At 44.0% G+C, this 15292-nt stretch overlaps 2 protein-coding genes across 2 annotated transcripts; both read left to right on the top strand.

The window, feature by feature from the left end:
* Positions 1–9093: 9093 nt before the first annotated feature.
* Positions 9094–9875, top strand: LOC135594714 (flowering-promoting factor 1-like protein 3). The gene has a single exon (XM_065085177.1). It carries the CDS (start codon positions 9423–9425, stop codon positions 9744–9746), a length of 324 nt encoding a protein of 107 aa, XP_064941249.1. The 5' UTR covers positions 9094–9422; the 3' UTR covers positions 9747–9875.
* A 2356-nt stretch (positions 9876–12231) lies between these two features.
* LOC135594713 (rust resistance kinase Lr10-like) lies at positions 12232–15069 on the top strand. The gene is made up of 3 exons (XM_065085175.1): positions 12232–12687; positions 13516–13584; positions 13667–15069. The coding sequence occupies exons 2-3, from the start codon at positions 13521–13523 to the stop codon at positions 14854–14856; spliced, it is 1254 nt and encodes a 417-aa protein (XP_064941247.1). The 5' UTR covers positions 12232–12687; positions 13516–13520; the 3' UTR covers positions 14857–15069.
* Positions 15070–15292: the final 223 nt, after the last annotated feature.

Below are 15292 nucleotides of genomic sequence, written 5' to 3' on the forward strand. Positions count from 1 at the left end.
TCCGCGTCGTGTCGGTACGTGGGCTAATGGCCTTCACCATTATTTGGTGCAGGAAAAGGTGACATGCCTTCTCTCCCGCTGTCTCCTTCTCCTCTATCGCTTCTTCACTCGGTCCCCCCTCGATTCCCTCCTTCATTTCGTCCCATCTCTCTCTCCTGGAAGAAAGTGCATGTGACCAAATAGATACGTAACATATGTGCCATCACATCCACTGTTCAGAATCCAAGCATGCATGCACGGCCCAAATCTTCTCCTCACAAAAAGCCACCTGTTGGAACAAAAATCTAAGGTTCACACCCCTCACGCATTTGAGCTTCTGCATCACTTTGTGGTTCTTGACGAAAGCTACATGCTATCTATCATCTTTTCATTCGGGAAGGAAGACAAATCAGCACATGTTTCCTAAATGATTCTCGCATGAAAAAGGAAGGGTACGTATAAATCCCTGCAGTAGAGCACTAACCTTATCAGATATCATTCCCACACCGTATGGTTCGGATGGCTCGGTGGACGGAGTCATGCACATCCATCGTATGTCTTGGGCAACGTCACCTCAAGTGTCTCCGGCGGCACGAGAGCCACTCGGGTCGGGGGCGACGAGGGCCACGCCAATTGAGCTCGTGGATGAAGTAGTGGGGCCCAGCTTTCTGTGGCTGCTGTTGGGCTGATGGCCCATATTCAGCCCACAGCTCACACCCCCTCTTAACCTAACCCTAATTAATATTAGGGGGGTATGGTGGCTGCGTTTTAGAGGCAGATTAAAGCTATAAAAAGGCAGCAACGAGGCAGATCTTTGTAGCGACGAGATTCCAAAGAGAAGAAGGAGAACAAGGCAGAAGAGAAAGAAAGGGAAGAAGACAAGGACAACGCAGAGAGACTGTTCACAATCATCTAGCAGTGTTCTCATCTCAGGTTAGATCAAATCTACAGTAGGCTCTTGCTGTGATTACTTGGGAGGTTTTAGATATTGTGGGCAGTAACGTGATCCTTGTATCCCAGTTATTCTCTTGTGGTTGTTGCTTGGGTTTTGGGCAAGAGATTGAGATTTGTATATTCATTATTCTCATAGTGGATTATCTCTAGTTTGCCCCGTGGTTTTTACCCTTCACATTGAAGGGGTTTTCCACGTATATCTTGGTGTTCTGTTTGATTGTGTTTCCATTTTATTCCGCTGCGTATTTTGGTCTTCTAGTATTTGTTCCTATACAAAAGTTATTCCTGTTTATATCCCCATCAACTGGTATCAGAGCGGGGTTTTGGTGATTTAATTTTTGTATTTGAACATGGAGGCCAGTAATATTTCTCGCATGATTAGTTTGAATGGAAATAATTGGATGATATGGAAACCAAGAATGGAAGATCTCTTGTATTGCAAAGATTTGTATGGACCTTTGCAAGGGGATAGTGCAAAACCTACAACTATGATAGATGATGAGTGGAAGAGGTTAGATCGAAAAACAATTGGATTTATTAGACAGTGGCTTGATGATAGTGTATTTCACCATGTTTCTACTGAAATTTCTGCATATTCTCTTTGGAAAAAATTGGAAAGTCTCTATGAAAGAAAAACAGCTGGCAACAAAGCTTTTTTGATCAGAAAACTTATGAACCTAAAATATAGAGAGGGTGCTTCTATTGCTGAGCATTTGAATGAAATGCAGAGTATTACTAACCAGTTATCCTCTATGAGAATGTCTCTTGATGATGAGTTGCAGGCATTGTTACTTCTCAGTTCATTACCAGAAAGTTGGGAGACACTGGTGGTTTCCCTTAGTAATTCTGCGCCAGATGGTATTGTCACTATGAGTCAAGTAACAAGCAGTTTGTTGAATGAGGAGTTGAGAAGAAAAAGTTCGGCAACATCTCAGAATGATTCACAGGCACTTATCTCAGAGAACAGAGGAAGGTCAAAGTCTAGAAGCAGTTCACGTATGGGTAGGAGCAAGTCAAGATCAAGAAAAGATATTGTTTGCTATAACTGTGGTGAGAAAGGACATTACAAGAACCAATGTAAGCAACCTAAGAAGAACAAGAAAAAGGGAAAAGAAGTGGAGTCTACAGAGTCAAAGGATAATACTACAGCTACAGTGCAAGGTGGTGATTATTTGATTTTGTCTCCTTCTGATGATATTTTTTCTTGTGTGTGTCAGGATCTTGAGTGGGTGATTGACACAGGTGCTTCTTATCATGCTACACCACGGAGGGAGTTTTTTGCTACATACAGGTCTGGAAACTTTGGTGTTGTCAAGATGGGCAACTATGGCACAACAGACATCATTGGCATGGGTGATATCCATTTAAAGACCAACCTTGGCTGTAAGTTGGTACTTAAGGATGTGAGGCATGTGGTTGACTTGAGGCTAAATTTAATTTCAGTTGGAATACTAGATGATGAAGAGTATGAAAGCAGATTTCACAGAGGGCAATGGAAGCTCAGTAAGGGTTCTCTTGTTATAGCTAATGGAAAGAAATGTCATACTTTGTACAGGTTGCAGGCTAAAGCTTATGGTGAGCAGTTAAATGCTACAGAGAAAGACTTTAGTATGGAGTTGTGGCATAGACGATTGGGACACATGAGCGAGAAGGGGCTGCAAGCTCTTTCCAAGAGAGAGGTATTACCAGATCTCAGAGGTATACATCTGAACCATTGTATTGATTGTTTGGCTGGTAAACAACATAGAGTTTCATTTGCTAGTGCTGCTTTGTCTAGAAAAATGCATGCCTTAGACCGTGTTTATACAGATGTATGTGGTCCTTTGAGGACAAAAACTCCTGGTGGATCTGTTGATATTCTTGGTATAAGTGGTGCACTTTATTTTGTCACTTTTATAGATGATTTTTCCAGGAAAGTTTGGGCTTATGCTTTGAAGACCAAATATCAGGTTATTAATGTCTTCAAAGAGTTTCATGCCAGGGTTGAAAGGGAGACAGAAAGGAAATTGAAATGCATAAGATCAGATAATGGTGGTGAGTATATGGGATTGTTTAATGACTATTGCAGGTCGCATGGGATCCAACATGAGATGACAGTTCCTGGTACACCTCAGCATAATGCAATTGCAGAGAGGATGAACCGCACCATCATGGAAAAGATCAGATGTATGCTTTCACAGGCCAAGCTACCCAAAAGGTTTTGGGATGAGGCTTTGAGGACTGCAGTTGATGTGATCAACTTATCACCATGTACAGCCCTAGATGGTGATGTTGCAGAGCATGTATGGTCAGGGAAAGATGTTTCCTACATGCATTTGAGAGTGTTTGGTTGTCGTGCATTTGCACATGTTCCAGATAATGAGAGGTCCAAGCTAGATGGTAAGTCTAAAGAATGTATTTTTCTTGGTTACTCACATGATCAGTTTGGTTACAGGCTTTGGGATCCAGAAAAGCAGAAGGTGTTCAGGAGTAGAGATGTGGTCTTCTTTGAGGATCAAACCTTTGAGGATTTGAAGAAGAAGGCACCAGCCAAGACTTCTGTAGAAGGATTAGCAGATTGTGACCCAGTTATTCCTCCAGTATATCAGGGTGATGGGGGAGATGTGCAGGAAAATAGTGTAGAGCCTGATATTGATTTACCTGCAGGACATGTTGAGCAAGAAGAAGTATGAGAGCAAGTTCCCGCAGAACCTCAATTGAGAAGATCTTCTAGACAACGTCAACCTTCCAAAAGATACTCTACAGATGAGTATGTGATGCTTACTGATGCAGGTGAACCAGAGAGTTACCAAGAAGCAGTTGAGAGTGAGCAGAAAGAGAAGTGGTTAGTTGCTATGCAGGAAGAGATGGATGCTCTTCAGAAGAACCACACTTATGATTTGGTGCTGCTACCAAATGGAATGAAGGCTTTGAAGAACAAGTGGGTTTTTAGGTTGAAGACTCAAGAATATTGTTCTCAACCAAAGTACAAAGCTAGATTGGTTGTGAAAGGCTTTGGTCAAAAGAAAGGTATTGACTTTGAAGATATATTTTCTCCTGTTGTTAAAATGTCTTCTATTCGTGTTGCTCTTGGTATTGCTGCTAGCCAGGACTTGGAGGTTGAGCAGTTAGATGTGAAGACAGCTTTCCTTCATGGTGATTTGGAGGAGGAAATTTATATGGAGCAACCAGAAGGCTTCAAAGTCAAAGGTAAAGATAATTTTGTCTGCAAGTTGAAGAAGAGCTTGTATGGGCTAAAGCAAGCTCCAAGACAGTGGTACAGAAAGTTTGATTCATTTATGACAGAAAATGGATACAAAAGAACGGCTTCAGATCATTGTGTGTACATCAAATGGTTTGGTGAGAATTTTATTATTCTCTTACTTTATGTTGATGACATACTTATTCTTGGAAAAGATATGTCTAAAATTGACAGGTTGAAGAAGGAACTGAGTGAGTCTTTTGCAATGAAGGACATGGGGCCAGCAAAGCAAATACTAGGCATGCAGATTTCTCGTGACAGGAAAAACAAGAAGATTTGGTTGTCACAGGAGAAATACATCGAGAAGGTATTGGAAAGATTTAGTATGAGCAATGCTAAGCCAGTTGGTTCTCCTCTTGCAGGTCACTTCAAGTTGTGCTCAGAACAGAGTCCGTCAAGTGATGAGGAGAAGGAGAAAATGCAAAAGGTTCCTTATGCTTCAGCAGTTGAAAGTTTAATGTATGCAATGGTATGTACGAGGCCGGACATCGCATATGCAGTGGGTGTTACTAGCAGATTTCTTGCAAATCCAGGCAAAGAGCACTGGGCAGCAGTGAAGTGGATTTTTAGATATCTCAGAGGGAGCTCTAAGGTTTGTTTAAGCTTTGGAGGTGGACCACCTGCGTTAACAGGTTACACAGATGCAGATATGGCAAGAGATATAGATACGAGGATGTCTACTTCAGGTTATGTACTTACTTTTGCAGGGGGAGCTGTGTCATGGCAATCCAGGTTACAAAGGTGTATTGCTCTCTCCACCACATAAGCAGAATATATTGCTGCTACAGAGGTATGCAAAGAAATGTTATGGATGAAAGAATTCTTACAAGAATTGGGGCTGAAACAGGAAAATTATGTGGTGCATTGTGACAGCCAGAGTGCCATCCATTTGTGTAAGAACCCAATGTTTCATTCCAAGTCAAAGCATATAGATGTCAGATACCACTGGATTCGAAATGTATTTGAAGAGAAGCAGTTGCAGCTTCAGAAAATTCATACAGATGACAACGGAGCAGACATGTTGACGAAGACCTTAACAAAAGAAAGACAGGAGATATGCCGACAGTTGGTCGGTATGGCTTCACATTGAGGAGTCATGGGACAGCCTCCCTTATGGGCTGAAGGGGGAGGTTGTTGGGCTGATGGCCCATATTCAGCCCATGTGGGCTTTATCAGCCCACAGCTCACACCCCCTCTTAACCTAACCCTAATTAATATTAGGGGGGTGTGGTGGCTGCGTTTTAGAGGCAGATTAAAGCTATAAAAAGGCAGCAACGAGGCAGATCTTTGTAGCGACGAGATTCCAAAGAGAAGAAGGAGAACAAGGCAGAAGAGGAAGAGAAAGAAAGGGAAGAAGACAAGGACAACGCAGAGAGACTGTTCACAATCATCTAGCAGTGTTCTCATCTCAGGTTAGATCAAATCTACTTGGGAGGTTTTAGATATTGTGGGCAGTAACGTGATCCTTGTATCCCAATTATTCTCTTGTGGTTGTTGCTTGGGTTTTGGGCAAGAGATTGAGATTTGTATATTCATTATTCTCATAGTGGATTATCTCTAGTTTGCCCCGTGGTTTTTACCCTTCACATTGAAGGGGTTTTCCACGTATATCTTGGTGTTCTGTTTGATTGTGTTTCCATTTTATTCCGCTGCGTATTTTGGTCTTCTAGTATTTGTTCCTATACAAAGGTTATTCCTGTTTATATCCCCATCAGCTGCGACGCCATCTTATGAACGACACGCACGCATCCTTTCCTTCCATCCTTCTTCTGGAGCGTCGGAAAAGGACCCCCGATGATGAGGCCGTGGGCGGCGCATACAACAATTCCGACAGAGACATCGTTAACTATCAGCAGTAGTAGTAAGTAGATGATCCTCACATTATTATTTCATCGACTATAACACCGAAGAAAGCAAAAGAAAGGGAAGAAAACTCGCAACAACACAAGTCCACAAAGATTTACTCCAATCAAGTCAGCAAATTACGACGACATGTGGAGAGAAGAAGACTGTACCACAAACAAAAAATAAAAGAGGAGATTGTTGGATGGACACGAGAGGGCAATTCCATTGGTACCACGATGTTCTTTGTTTTTGGTGGGGCGTCCGGTGTGGGGTTGGAGAGAGAATACATGTTAAGAAGAAGAAGAAGAAGAATGGGACGGGAACCGTCTTCAGCACCGTTGAGATTATCCATAGACGAGAAGCCTCTATATATATATCTCTCTCTCTCTAAATCGTCAGATAATTTACTCTCACTCGATCGTCTTCTACTGTGTGCCAAAATTAATGTTTCTTGTATTTTTCTTTTCGTTATATCATCACCACACACGTCGGGTGTGAGAGAGACACCATGGTCTTGAATATTATGCACATCCATTGCAACGTGGAATAATCACTTGTTTTTCTTTGTTTTACTGATGATTCAAGATTCCTACTCCACAAAAATGATTCATCGTGCATCAACCAACCCATTTTGGCCCTACTCAATCTTGTCACTCGACGCTGAAGTCTTCCCCTCACCCTCACCCTAATCAAGAATCCAAGAGTTCCGAAAACAAATACATCATATGTATGTATATATCAATCCATCCAATATAAAATGTTTAAAAAAAACAACTTTTAATAATAGAGGTCGATTCATATTTCTTCTCGACGACTTCATTTTGCTTAACCTAAACTTCATCCGATCTCAATCTTTGACAACAATCGGTCAAACCATAAGCTCTTAGTATTAAAATCCGTCGACTCACTTTTTCATAATAATAATAATAATAATAATAATAATAATAATAATAATAATAATAATAATAATAATAATAAAAATCGGATAACATAATAAGCTAAGGATCTATGATCAAGAAAAAGAATTCATCTATGTCATGTGTAAACCATGACATTCATTGGCCGCGGCCGATTAGATATTTATACGAATAAAATATATATCCATCAACCTCTCGCCATTCTCACCTACCGACATTCTGCCAACTGACACTGGTGGCCCCAGAAGTGGGTCCCGGATGGGCCACCCTCCAATAATTAGAGAATTGAGTAAAATCTTACCCGCGAAGTTCTTTATCCGCTCAACTTCGTGTCGGGAATCCCCTCGTCGCCTGATCTCGCCGATCTCTTTCGCACTGTAGGCGGAGGCTTACCTTATTCTCGCCACCGCAGCAACAAGTTCTTATCCGCAAGGAAGTCACCTTCTAGACCGCGATGCTCTCTTGCTACGTAAAGCGTGGCATGCTCCTCGAGGACTCGGTCGCCTGGAAGAGCGTTGTTACCTGGACCGCCTAGCTCTTCGGCCACGTCCGTTCAGAGATGGTGTCGAGGAACCCGAGGAGCTCTTCGAACGAATGCCCGAGTAGTACATGGGCCCGGCCCATGAACTGTTCCAGAGCTGAACGTGCTGTCCTGGAACAGCATCCTGACCTCGCCTTGTTGAGAGTTGACGGGGCTCCTGCTATCTTTGATAGGATGCCGGGCTGGAATGCGGCTTCCTGTAAGGTGATGGCATCTTGTCATGAACTGAATCGAAGGCTCGAGAAAGCAGGTCTCGATCTCTTCTCGTACACATGCCTAGAAGGAACACCATATCCTGGGATATGATGATGACCGGTTTTATATACAGAATGAAGATTTGAGGAGGGAGCAACGGTCATCCTACAAGATTAACTGGTAAATTGTGGTCACTTGGACTAGGACGATCACGGATATGTTGATGAAGATGAGCAGAACGAAGTGGCTTCCAAGAGGTTCTTAGAGATGTTAAGAAATGATATCAAGCAGCTGCTTTCACTGGAAAAAGTAGCAGTCCCATCGGATTGTTAGCAATACTATGTATCTTCCACTTTTATCCTTTGGACAGTTGTGCTCTGATGAAAATGGAAGCTTAGCAGCCAAGAAGCTCATGGAAGCAGACCCCAACAATGCCGGGAAGCAGACTCCCCTCCTGCCTACTCCGTCTCATAATCGAGCATATTAGACTATTGAGAATGTTGTGAATGTGGTGTCTATGACCCATAGATTTATGCTACAAGTCCTTATGGTTACAATAGTTATAATTATGTTTTGTCATCTCTTCTGGCTAATCAAATCATTTTAAGTTTCGAAATCAATGCAGCCACCAATTGCAGTTGAGAAAGTGAAGTCAGGCCCGACCACTCTATCTTCCTAATATATTATTATGCAGTGAACACACTATGTAGATCAGAACAAAACTGTGAGTTGGATCGTATTTCCACAAATCACGACAGGTAAAATCAAGAATCGAATACGCATCTATACGTATATTTTTAATTTCTTTCGTTTTGATGCTCATGCATGGATGATCACAGATGCATCGGAATACTAGCGAAGGGGGCGCGACGGCCGGGCGACGAGGCGACACAAGCGCGACCCGGTGGGCTCCTCCGCCCGCCCGGCCATCGATGGCGATGGTGATGGTGTAGAAAGGGCACATGGGGCCCACCGAAACTGGCGTTGGCTTTCCGCTGAGATGGAGAACTTACAATAAAATAAAAGCCACTTTTTCCCACGTGCTAATTGGGGCCTTTGTTACTTTGTGACCGCCACCCCCATTCCATAGATATTTCTCTTCTCTTATAAAAATCAAATAAATAAATAAATAAATATATATATATATTAATGCTTTCCTTATCTATAATATTTTTATGATAGGCTCAAATTATTATTGATGGGTATTGAGAGACGAAATCAATTGCACGTACAGAATGCCTTCCACGTGCATGGCTCGTGCACTGTAGCCATTCCTGACGAGCTCCCTGCATCCGCATGTGCATGTGGTCCGTTTTCTTATCCATCTCTCTCTCTCTCTCTCTCTCACTCAAGTACATCATTATTAATGAGATAAGATAAGCTGGCCATCGAATAGCTGCTCACTGTTGGTGGCAGCGAGGGAGATCTCACCAGTCGCGTCTACTGCAAAAGGTCCATTTCCCCCTCCTAATAATTCGTGTCGGAAGATCATGTGGATGCGTCAGCAGTAGCACTTCACGGTGGCAAGGTGGAACACCGAATCTAATGACAGAGGGATGGAGGCAGCAATGCCTGCAACGCCTCCGAGCTGGCTCCACACAGTATCCTTCCTCCACGAACGGTCATAGCCACACAGGCCCGCAGTATAGAACTCGGCCTCCCCGCCGCCTTTTCCCACCCCCCCCTACTCCATCCCAATTCCCGCTCCCCCTTCCACCTCCCGCGATCAAGGCACAGCCAGGGCTCGCAGATGTCGGGTGTGTGGGTGTTCAAGAACGGCGTCCTGCGGCGTGTGGAGAACCCGAGCGGCGGCGAGCCCGGCGGCGGTCTCCGTCGTAAGGTTCTGGTCCACCTCCCCACCGACGAGGTGGTGACCTCGCTGGCGATGCTGGAGAGCGAGCTGGCGGAGCTGGGATGGGAGCGGTACCCGAGCACTCCCGACCTGATCCAGTTCCACAAGCGCTCCTCGGTGCACCTCATCTCCGTGCCCCGGGACTTCTCCCGGTTCACGTCCGTGCACATGTACGACATTGTGGTCAAGTGCAGGAACGTCTTCGAGGTGCGTGATGCATAAGATATACACACACAGGTGTATATCGGATGGTGATCATGCCGACGTCGTCCCCGCTAGAGGTCGATCACTAAGTCTGCATGGTGTTAAGAAAGCCTGGTGGTGGTGTAGCCGCTGCTGTGCTGGTTCCGATTGTGCTACTACTGTTTGATGTTTAAGCTGTTTCCTGCATGTCATTGTGCTTCCTATTTGGTGCTTCGTACTTGGTGTCTTTGTGTGCGTGTGTCTATATATATATATATATATATATATATATATATATATATATATATATATATATATATATATATATATATATATATATATATATATATATATATATATATTCTTATTTTTGTACTTTTAAATTTATTTTTTTTGCTATCTTTTTTCTGTCGTCCGCATATATGCTATTTGTCTAATTCATTTGCCATCTTAAAAATTATATTACACTTAAACCATAACTGCCGTTGCTATTGATAGAAGATAAGATTTTCCTAACTATATGAGGAAATTTCTTATTCTGGTGAGGAAAATCCTCTATTCTGTTAGGGAAATCCTTCCTCCTAATTATTTGTATAAATAGGAGAGGGAACATGTTAATAGATTCAAGCTAAAGCTATTTCATTTTTACAATAAAGCTTCTTCAATTATTGTTCTTATCTTGCCTAGAGCAAACTCTCTTCTCGCTGCTAATTCATCATTGGTGCGACAAATCTTTCCTCCTAGGCGAACAATAACTCTGCCCCACCTTTCTTCCTCGTTGTAGCTATTTTCCTTCCTCTTCTGCTACAGCTTCCTCCTCTGTTGCAGTTTCCTCCTTTGCTGTAGTAGCATCACTGCAACATTACTGTAGATTTCTTCTCTATCGTCGCAGCCGTCGTAATCACAACCACGACCAACATCGTTGAGAAAAGCGAAGCTTCGCTCTTGCCTTCGGCCAGCGACCAACGTCGCCGAGAAAAGTGAAGCTTCACCCTTCGGCCAGCGACCAACGCCGTTGCATTCCTAAGAGGCTCCGTGGTCGCGGTAGTCTTCGCTGATCTGTCAACATTCGGCAGACTTAAGGAGAATGAAGGGAACGCCTGTGCCATCACAGCAACAGCAATCACAGCAGCAGCAGCGATCTACACTTATCTTACTCATGAAGCCTCTCGCTTGTAAACAATTCTTTGCATCGATCCAAGATTGGTATCCTTGTCAGGAGTACCATCTTGCGGGGGCATGATAGAAGATAAGATTTTCCTAACTATATGAGGAAATTTCTCATTCTATTGAGGAAAATCCTCTATTCTGTTAGGAAAATCCTTCCTCCTAATTTGTATAAATAGGAGAGGGAACATGAAGGGAGAGAGAGAACATCTTAATAGATGAAGGGAGGGAGATAGAGGGAAAATCCTCAATCTCCCTCCCTTCATCATCGGGACATTGGCAGTACTATATCTTTGATGTTGCCGTCACTGACACCATCGCTACTATTATCATCGGCATAACTTTGGTTATATTACCAACGTTACAATGTCCTTATCATTGTCACCATCATTACCGCTACACTGCAACTATTACTATTATCTGTAAAGGGACAGCCACAAGCACGGGGAAGGGAAGAGCTGAAGATACGCACGGCAAAAGCTGTGGACGAGCGCCTCCGCGCGTCGACGCATCGGGCGATGCCTCTCACTCTCTGGTGTCCTCTCCCGGCCGTAATGCGCGTCGTCACGCTCCTTCCCCCGGGGGCTGGTGAAGTGTCACTGCTGCTTTCGTGACCGAGACACACGGTGGTCCTCTGCACATGATCTTTACTATCAGCATGAGTAGTGCAGTGATGACCTTTTCAGCCCGCTGCCTGCTGCCTGCCATGCATCGATGAGACTCCATGGCTGAAGAGGCAAAGCCACAGCAGGGTCTTCAACTTTCGGATGGGGCCATCATCACTTGTAGCAACGAAGCCAATATCACTATCACAATCATCGTTTCAAGAACCATCATAATTTAATTTGGTTTCAAAGCTGTTGCTTTTTTTTTATCGATCCCATAGTTTCCACTTTTTGTACGCTACGGATGATCGGCACGCTCAGCCTTCTGCACTCGATCCTTGAAGCAATATAGATGTTTTCGTTAAGAAAACAACTAAACAAGTCAAATGGAGTTTGGTTGCAGAAGAGATTGCACTATGGATCTCGTGCCAGATATCTTCGCAATCCATGGCCTAATTGTCAGAAGAGCACAGTGCCGTACGTTCCGTGTATCTCTTCCCAACTCCTTTCGTTAGCGAGAAAAGTCAAAAGCCACCTGTTACTTGTTCATATCTTAATAGAATTGCTTTCACCGAGCCATCGAGAGAAGGAAAAGGAATGGGAAAGCAACAGGTGAGGCATCCATTTCAGAGGACGTCCGGTGAATTACTCCTCTCAAAGACGTGCAAAACACGATTAATCTAACAAATCTGATGGAGAAATGCCGATCCTCGAGCCATTTTTTTATGTGGTTGATCTTTCAGGATGGATGCACAACCTACAAAAATTGCCTACGAGTTTGATGAAGTGCGCGATGATTTTCTGTGTGTGGAGACGGTCAGAAACCATGTGATTTGCCACGAGAGCTGATACCTCGCAGCTTTCGACCCTATTATTCTATCGCCCAAGAGGCACTGCTTCCGTGACTTCCTATTGTTCTGCCCGTCCCACGAAAGAGGACGGCAGCAAACTCCTATACGATCCGTATAGTACGTTTCGATGCAAGCTTTTGGCTTCGGGAAAGGAACGGTTGACTTCGGAGTGCTCCTCCCATCCATACAAGTCCGTACGTAGTGTCCAGCTGTGAGATGGTCTCGTCTATGTTTGCACGTCTCAACTAATCCCAAACAATGCCTACGACTCCTGTTGAATGCTTCCTCTTCTTCTTCCATGAGCTCTGGCATCTGCGTACGCATCTCTGAGGAAGAAGAAGACGGCACAAAGAAGAGGTAAGTACGATCTTCTTTTCTCCCTCTTCTTGTAGAATAGGTTTCTGTGCCATGCTGTTCATCCAAGAGATGATGGGTCTTTTCCCTTTTTCATTTGGGATTTAGATTCCAATTGTTAATCCTCTTCAAGTAGAAAATTTATAGGCTAAATTTACCAGAGGAAAAGTTAGAACAGCTGCTGTTGGGGCATCAATTCCTAAATAAATGTATATGGAACAAAAATTTTGTAGAGCCTTGATCACAGTGCACCACTGTTCAAGGCCCTTTTGGCTATCTAGTTGACCAAAATTGTTTTCTGGTACATTGATGTGAGAAATTTCTTGACAGGGCTCATAGATACAGTTTATGAGAACATATTGCTACAGAGTAGTCACCCTTCAACCATGCTTTCGGTGAATCCTTCTTGTTCTCTTCCGAGTGAAGCAGTCTTTCTAGTCAACCAACAAAAACAGAGATTCCAACTGGCTAATTTGTCATGCTTCGAGTTCATCAGCACACCATCCAATTTTAGTTATCAGCCAAATTCAGGAACTAAGTTGATGGATTTGATTTGAAACTTTCATTTAAAGAACCTAAAACAATTGAGGTCTTAAAGTCAAGCATCCACACTGCATGATGGTTTTGGTTCTTGGTGTTTGAGATTGGTTGAGCGAGAGGAAGATCAATATAGCTTAGCTGAAAAGATGAGCAAAATGAGTTCATGTCATTGCTTAGATCAATTCGGTCACAAACCATGAAGAATTTGAAAGGACTAAAACAACAAGATTAAGATTAAGAGATCTTCTCATACGTGCCTGTCCTCTCTTGACTTTGGTATCACTTGATCAGGTCAGATGTCGACTTCGGACTCATCAACCTACAACAAAGTCTCTCCTGCGGTCACTGTTCTTGCCACCAGTAAGCCAACAATTGCTACAGTTCATGCCAACCTTCCACTGTTGATTTCTCGCACTATCGACATTGCCTTCGAATTTTGCAGCCGGCATAATCGCAGGAGGAGCAGCACTCATTGTCATAGCTATTCTAATCATAAAATGTGTGGAGAAAACCAAACAGCAGTCGGTCTCTGCAGAAGAGCAACTACCCACCGTCAGCGCAACTAGTTCCCATGGCTCTACCTTGAGGAAGGACGTGACCGTAGACATGGAGCCCATCTACAAGTTCCTTGAAGACATCGAGAAGGAGAGGCCCGTGAGGTTTACCCCTCATCATCTGGTGCACTTCACCAATAACTACGCAGAGAAACTTGGCTCAGGAGGTTTCGGAGTGGTCTACAGAGGTCGGTTCCCCAATGGAGTGAAGGTGGCGGTGAAGGTCCTCCATGGAACCACGACCTCGGATAAGAGAACTGAGGAGCAGTTCATGGCGGAAATCGGCACCATCTGCAGAACTTCCCATGCCAATCTGGTGAGGCTCTACGGATTCTGCTTCGACAAGATAACCAAAGCATTGGTCTACGAGTACATGGAGAAGGGGTCGCTGGATCAGTACCTGTTCAACCACAACGACAGGATCGAGTGGGGAAAGCTACGGGAGATCGCAATTGGGGCGGCCAAGGCGATCCGATACCTGCACGAGGAGCACGAGCGGTCGGTAGTGCACTACGACATCAAGCCTGGAAACATACTTCTCGACGCGGACTTCACCCCGAGGGTCTCCGACCTCGGGTTGGCCAAACTGTGCGACCGTGGCGACATCCCCGTCACGCTGACCGGAGCCAGGGGGACGCCGGGATACGCTGCCCCGGAGCTGTGGATGCCAATGCCGGTGACTCACAAGTGCGACGTGTACAGCTTTGGGATGGTTCTGTTCGAGATCCTGGGGAGGAGGAGAAACCTCGACGTCCGGCGAGGGGAGAGACAGGAGTGGTACCCCAGATGGGCATGGCAGAAGCATGAGCAAGGAGATCTGGAGAGCGTGATTGCGGATTCTGGAGTGGAGTACAAGTACCAGGACAAGGCCAGGACGATGTGCAGAGTGGCACTGCTGTGTGTGCAGCACCACCCTGAAAGCAGACCTTCGATGAACAGTGTCGTAAGGATGCTGGAAGAGGAAGAAGAGATCATCGCCATGCCTTCCTCAAGTGCTTCGAGCCAAAGTCCATGGAGTTTTGGGGCAGTGGAAGGCTCAAACAGCAGAGGAAGTGTCACAGGCAGCAGTAGATCGTAGTGTGTTCTCTTCTCATCTAATTGTTCCGATTTGCTTTCTTCCTTACTCTGTTTCTTCTTTCCTCTGAATCCCAATGTATTGCAAGAATTCATGTGATTCACACACACCAGTGAGCTTAGAAAGGTTTTACCTCCCAATCTTTTGGGATAAGTAACATCATTTGTGAATAATATTTGTAACAAACGAATGATCAGTAGATTTCTGGTGATCCAATGGTGCATTTCTTTGAACTGATTTTGATTCCAATTTTCAAGGAATCGAATCGATTCTGATTCCTGTTGGAACTAAATTAGAGTTGGGATGAGCTAAAACCAAGCCTAATTTAAGCTATAGGAAAGCTATCTGGCTTTCAATTTTAATCAATATCCTTATTTTTAAGACAATAAAGGAAGAGCAGATGAAATCATGAAAGGCCCTAAAGAACTGCATACAAGAA

This window comes from Musa acuminata, chromosome BXJ1-10 (assembly GCF_036884655.1).
Source record: "Musa acuminata AAA Group cultivar baxijiao chromosome BXJ1-10, Cavendish_Baxijiao_AAA, whole genome shotgun sequence".
Lineage (NCBI taxonomy): Eukaryota > Viridiplantae > Streptophyta > Magnoliopsida > Zingiberales > Musaceae > Musa > Musa acuminata.

Bases quoted from the DNA above. Each gene is read 5' to 3' on its own strand.
- LOC135594714 (XM_065085177.1), top strand. From the start codon at position 9,423: ATGTCGGGTGTGTGGGTGTTCAAGAACGGCGTCCTGCGGCGTGTGGAG.
- LOC135594713 (XM_065085175.1), top strand. From the start codon at position 13,521: ATGTCGACTTCGGACTCATCAACCTACAACAAAGTCTCTCCTGCGGTC. The intron at 13,585-13,666 runs GTAAGCCAACAA...CGAATTTTGCAG, and splicing joins GGTCACTGTTCTTGCCACCA to CCGGCATAATCGCAGGAGGA.